Source organism: Poecilia latipinna, unplaced genomic scaffold, assembly GCF_001443285.1.
Source record: "Poecilia latipinna isolate Pla-1442-1.1 unplaced genomic scaffold, P_latipinna-1.0 Scaffold3223, whole genome shotgun sequence".
Lineage (NCBI taxonomy): Eukaryota > Metazoa > Chordata > Actinopteri > Cyprinodontiformes > Poeciliidae > Poecilia > Poecilia latipinna.
This window is the reverse complement of record NW_015115839.1, coordinates 37995-43994: the sequence shown is the minus strand read 5'-3', so window position 1 is coordinate 43994 and position 6000 is coordinate 37995. Positions and strand designations below refer to the sequence as shown.

The 6000-nt window shown below is 39.7% G+C and overlaps 1 protein-coding gene across 1 annotated transcript; it reads right to left on the bottom strand.

Annotated features, from left to right (window-relative positions):
- Positions 1-1681: 1681 nt before the first annotated feature.
- Positions 1682-5207, bottom strand: supt7l (SPT7 like, STAGA complex subunit gamma). The gene is made up of 5 exons (XM_015023176.1): positions 5117-5207; positions 3517-3977; positions 2733-3057; positions 2378-2615; positions 1682-2099 (listed from the first exon to the last, which is right to left on the bottom strand). The coding sequence occupies exons 2-5, from the start codon at positions 3951-3953 to the stop codon at positions 1810-1812; spliced, it is 1290 nt and encodes a 429-aa protein (XP_014878662.1). The 5' UTR covers positions 3954-3977; positions 5117-5207; the 3' UTR covers positions 1682-1809.
- Between the last annotated feature and the right edge of the window lie 793 nt (positions 5208-6000).

Here is a 6000-nt window from a genome sequence, read left to right as displayed (position 1 = left end):
TCCTGAAAGGGTTGAATATCATGAAAGACCTCAAAAATAATAAAAAAATAAAGCAATTGGGAAAAAACTTTGAGGTGATTGTGGATTGATTTGAATTGAACAACTGGTTCAATTATGTTCGGTTCGCAGACACACCTGAAGCACACCTGTGTGCTCCAGAACAGCAAGCTAACAAAGAGGTAGTCACACTGATGATGATGATGATGATGATGATGATGATGGTGATGAGGAGGAAAATTAGTCCTTTAATCAGCATCATTTCATCGTCATTCTTAAATCATAAGGTACTAGTAGGGAAGCACCTCAATTCAAACTTAGTACAGACCAGATCATGTTTATTATGTATTGTTATTAACCCTAAAATGAATAAGAGATGCTGTTTCTTTTTTTTTTCCTCCCATGGTTTGAGGAGGGGAAAAATCTGGCAAATAAAAAAAGTACGGCCTCACATGGGTTATTGGTGGCAGCTTCCTGAAGCATAATGGTGGACATCAATCATCACACCTGGCACATTTTCTAGCCAGTGTTGGCTGCTTATAATATTGAGTTTTTCCAGCAATATTCTGGATTGCTCACATAGATTTCCAGCTGCGTCAAACCACCACCTGGCTCTCACAGCTTTGCAAAAAGCGTGAATCAATACCTCAAACTGATTATCAATACATATACGACCCCCATCAGCACTTTCCGGGGGAACAGACCATTACCTGTCCAATTGTGAAAATGAAAGAGGTCCACACAAAAGAAAATCACTTGCATTCAAGCAAGGCCCTGCTCATTCTGGATGCAAAGTTATGCATTGCATAATTAATTTGCCATTAAGCCTGGATTGATGATGCCTGCACGATGCAAACAGCCAGGCCATAATTGCTTCTGGTGTTGCATCCGCAGCTTTGCCTCATTACTGGAACAGACGCTAATGTGGTGAGGCAGCTTCAGGTTGACAGGAATGTTGATCGTTTCACTGTGTTCGAATACTTGTAAAGAGTGCTGGAGAGGGAGGGGGCGAGAATCCTGGAATGCTCCATATTAAGCAAAGGAACGGGGAAGGAAGACGGTGCAGTTTTAAATTACTGTGCTTTTAATGGTAATATAGGGTATTTCAGGATAACAAAAAACAAATTCATGTGTTCAGATGCCTATGTAGTTCTTTCATATTAAGTTATAAGAAAATCAGCTCATCTTTACCCCGTCATATAATTTAACAAAAGCAACCAGAGAAGCAAAAGATCACAACAGAGTTGCATCTGAGTCAACCACATTTGTATTTTGTCTCTCTCTCTGGTCTTCATTTATTAGCTTTGAAAATTTCATCAAATAGTTTTAGGTCACAAACTGCCAGTTTTCAAATGTAGGGGATAACTAAACATTTCTTATATTTTGCATTTAGAGATATTTACTTTCCTGCATCCTGAATGGCTGAACAACTGTCAAGCATGGTGGTGGAGGTTTAATGACTCGGGTTTGTTGTGCAGCCACAGAACCCTGGTAAATATTCTGGAATTAGATGCTCTGTAAATACCCCGTAATTATTATTTTTTAACCGTGCATAAATTATCTGGTTTCCCATGGTACCAACTGTGAGAATTCTTGTATAGTTTAATGAAAAAAATCCTGATGAGAAAAATCTAACAAGATAGTAAAGAAAATGTTTGTTTTTTTTATTAACAAAGTACAATAATTACATTTCACAATTATTTCTGGGAAACACATAAAACACTTCTAAAAAAAAAAAAAAGTACAAAATTCCCCTCACTATCCTGTCTTCACTGAAGAACGATAAAGACAGATTTTGTGAGTTTTAAATATTCACATCTTCTTCATCCGTTTCTTGGGTCTCTGGTTAAAGACTGGCGACGTTCCCATCAGCGAGTCGGGCGAATGCGAAGCGTAGCTGCCTTCAGACGCCGCCCCTCCTGGTGAAGGCGCCATGGCTCCTCCAGACTCGCTCATGGTGGACATGGGATCCCCCTCTTCGAACACGTCGCCACTCAGGACGCCGTGGTGATGATGATGACCAGCACCCTGACCTTCGTCACCGTCCTGGGGTTCCATCTTTACTTGGGGCCAAAGAGGGGAGTTGTTGGCCGCGCCACCACCTTGTGAAGAAATAAACTTAAAACTGTAGTTATTGTTCTGAACAAAAAAATGTATCAAACGTTTATGTAATATGATTTTAATCAAAGGATGTAAATGAGCAAATCAAACTGTTGCTGCTAACATATGCAGCCAGATTATTGCAGTTATTGTGTTCATGTTTGTTTTTCAGTTGAATCTTTAGCATATATGTCAGATTAAGGGAAGTCTTTAAATAACACATTGTGACTACAAATGCTAGAAACACCCCACTTTAAGATGCAACAAGCGGTGGTCTCACCTGAAGTGTGAGGGGAGTGGTCAGAATCCAAGCCTGCTGCCAGCCTCTCTGCGTGGGCCCCGAGGACCCCCATGGGTAAAGCCTGGTCCCCAGAGGCCAGGTCGGCCTCCAGCTCCTCACTCACGGGGAAGGGAATGTCACTCAGAGGCTCGTCCTTGATCTTTAGTGGTTTGGAGTCTTCCATAGCTTTCTCTGGATTCACCAGCCGCTCATATTCTTCTGACAGCTCTTTGGTAACCTAGAAGACAAAAAACTGTTGTTTCTGTTTTCTGCTGTTTAAATAAATAAATAAATAAATAAATAAATAAATAAATAAATAAAAATAAAGAGCTAAATAAGCTTGAAATCATCTCACCTGCAGCATGTAGCTGTGATAGTCCTTGATCCTGACTTGCCAAAAGCGCTGGAGGGCCAGCATGCTGCCAATGCCCACCTCGTGGAACACCTGCTCCACCACGTCCGGGAAGGGCGTGGCTCCCAGCCTGGCCTCGCGGTCCACCGCTACTCGCAGGAGCTGGGTGAGGCGCAGGTAGTGTTCATGGACAAGGTCGGTCAGGGTCTCCAGGACGCTTTCCTGGGCGGACTCAAAGCCAGCATGAGCCAGCACCGTGGCTACCGACTGATAGAGAAGCTGCCTGCAGGAGGGCCAACTCAGCTCTGTGACTGGTTCACCTTTCCCTCTGCAAGGGAGAGAGAAACACAAAGGGATTCTTCAGCACAGAACCACAAGTCTTGTCTCAAAGGGTCTTGTGAAAGTATACAGAATAAATAAAAGAAAATAAATGGTTGGTAATTATTGTTGCCGATTATATATCAAGAGTCATGAGCTCCCACTTCGCCTACCAATGGAATATTCAGCCTGACTGACAGGGGTGCCACAGCAGTAGAAGCTTAATACAAATGCATGCCACACTTTTCAGATTTATATGTTAAAAATATTGAAGACTATGCAACATTTTTCTTTGACATGCAAGTTATTCACTACTTTGTGTTGGTCAATTCCATAGAAGCCCAAGAAAGCACAGTAAAGTTTGTGGTTTGAAATCTGAAAAGGTTTGAGTATGAATACTTTTTGCAAGGTATCCTTATCTGTCATTGGCACAATGTTGAATGTTAAAGAGGCGACATCTCAAACTTACTTGTAGAATTCACTCTCAGGGTCACTATGGCGAAGCTGAAAGGGCTGGTGGGGGTCTTTGCTGTCTACGGGCAGCAGATCGTCAGGCACGGCGGGTGGAGTGGGAGGACGCAGCGGCAGGTTGGCTTCAGTCTCCTCTGGTCGGCTGCCGCCCTCTGAGGATGCCGAGTTCTGACCCTGAGCCTGGCCCTGGGCCGCCGCCAGGAGAGCTCGCAGGCGGCGGGCGTGCTGGCACAGCTGCACCGTGTGAATGGTGAGGCTGCACGGCTCTGAGGGGATATCCAGCATCGTGGTGGGCCGGGGACGCTGGGCCGACGGCTGGTGCAGGGGCGGGTCCTGCATCTCCACAGACCGAAACTCTCGCTGGAGCAGGTCGAAGGAGCTGCGACTGGGGGGAGCCCCGGAGGGTCCAGGGATCTCACCCCAGTAACGCATCATGATTGATTCAGACCTGAGTCGAGACTGTACATGAAAGAAAGGAGAAGAAATATATTCCTTATCAGATAAAGTATTTTCAGGTTGATTAAGAAAAAAAAAAATCTGACCAAAATAACTGACATGCATTGCCTGGTCAAAATATTAACACTTCTAGGCCTCTTAACATTTTGTCACATTGCAATCACAAACTTCAATACAATGTATTTGGATTTTATGTGAAAAAGTATTGTAAGTCTACTTTCTATTTGTATTCAGCACTCTCTACTTTGGTACCTCAAATTAAAATGTATTGCAGTTAATTACCATCCAAGGTCCGCTAATTATTAAAGAGTTCAAGTGTAACTGCAAGTATTCTGTGAAGGCCTTGGAAATTTGTTGGAGAACTTCAGTGAACAAACATCATCATGAAGATGAAGCAACAGAAGTTTAAACTGGGCTTACAACAGTTTGCCAAAAGCCACGTAAATGCAAGAAATTAAAACTTTTACTTTTTCTGTTTGTAAAAGACACTAAATCCATGCATCCTTCCACTCAGTCATTATTTCCTACTTTGTGTTGATCTGTCTAAAAAAAATCGCATTCAAATTCACTAAATTTTACATTGAAGTTTGTACTTCACATTTAAATGTAAAAAGTATCCGGATTGCACTGGATATTTTTGCAAGATACTGTAACTAACTTTCCAGACAAACTGCTTTCTGTAAGTAAATTAGCTAAATATTTAAATGAACTACACATTCTGCATTTCTATTTCAAAATGCGCATGTTTCTGTTAACTAGAAAACTTTCAGATAGTTTAGTCCAAATTTTCATAAAGTGTCAGTGACTGGATCCTTAACATGAAAGTCGAGACGGATGGCAGTAACACAATATATCAAAATTAAAACAAAATTATTTATTACTTTTGGATTCAGCAAAGCCGAAATATGGAGTTCCTCTCGTTAATTCATACGAACTAATAGACATAATTAATGAAACCTTTTACATCTGGAAATGTTGAATAAAAGAAAAATTAGCACATTTTTGTTTGGAGTTTTGTGCAAAAAAATACAGAACAAATCCGTGTAATACGACAACAAAGGAGCTAAGCTAACATTGAGGCACTTTTTGTTAGTATTTCGTTATATAGATAATAATTACATAAAATAAAGCTTAAAAGTTACCCTCGGATGGTAACCAAAAAGTCTTCAGTTTCGATCGGAAGCTGGATAGCAGCTAGGCTAGCGTCTTTGAACGACGCTGAAGTTCGTATCTGATTCGTACAACCCAGCGATTTCTTTGTTAAAGGGCCATTCCGCAGCTTTTAGGAAACCAATTTTTTCAAATTTTCAATTTAAAAATTGTGTACACTACAGTGGTCAAAAGTGGATTATTTGACAAGGTCTAAAACGTTACAACGCATCTTATTTTTTAAGCCTACAATGTATTAATAAAGAACATTTTCAATGCTGTTTTGACCATGTACCAAATTAGAACTCCAATACACTGAATGTTCATCAGTCTACATTGAAGTCAAATTATTTAAAATACAAATTATTGTTTGCTTAGACCTCTTCTTTTTGTGAAAATGGAAAAACTCAAGAAAAAAATTAAACAAGAACATTATTTTTAACAAATTTTAAAAGTAATTTCATTAAAAAAAAGAAAATCTCTAAAGTTAGGCATTAAAAAAAGACGATCCAATGACTTGTGAGAAGTGCATTTACAGATTAATATTATTTATTTAGCTTGGATTATGATAAATGTTTCTTTTATTATTTATCTATATGATTCACATTATTTTTTTATTTAATGGTCTGTTATTTCTACTGAATAAATGCATAAATATTTTTTGTCCAGGTCACACTAGTCTTATGTGTTTTAACTGTTTATAAATGCCCTAAGAAGAGCTGTACTCATTGTACTGCTGCTTGTACAATGACAATATAGCGTAATCTAAATTAATAAATAGTCATTTTAGAGTTTTTATACCAAGGTCTCAGGGATCAAACAACCATGTTTAAAATAATCTGGATTTATTTTCGGCAAAATCAAACTTTGTCCATAT

What these genes read in the sequence shown, in the direction of transcription:
- supt7l (XM_015023176.1), bottom strand. Translation starts at nt 3,953, where the DNA reads ATGATGCGTTACTGGGGTGAGATCCCTGGACCCTCCGGGGCTCCCCCC. An exon ending in ATCACAGCTACATGCTGCAG is followed by an intron (nt 2,616 to 2,732) that starts GTGAGATGATTT and finishes TTTGTCTTCTAG; the next exon opens with GTTACCAAAGAGCTGTCAGA. An exon ending in CCACTCCCCTCACACTTCAG is followed by an intron (nt 2,100 to 2,377) that starts GTGAGACCACCG and finishes TTTCTTCACAAG; the next exon opens with GTGGTGGCGCGGCCAACAAC.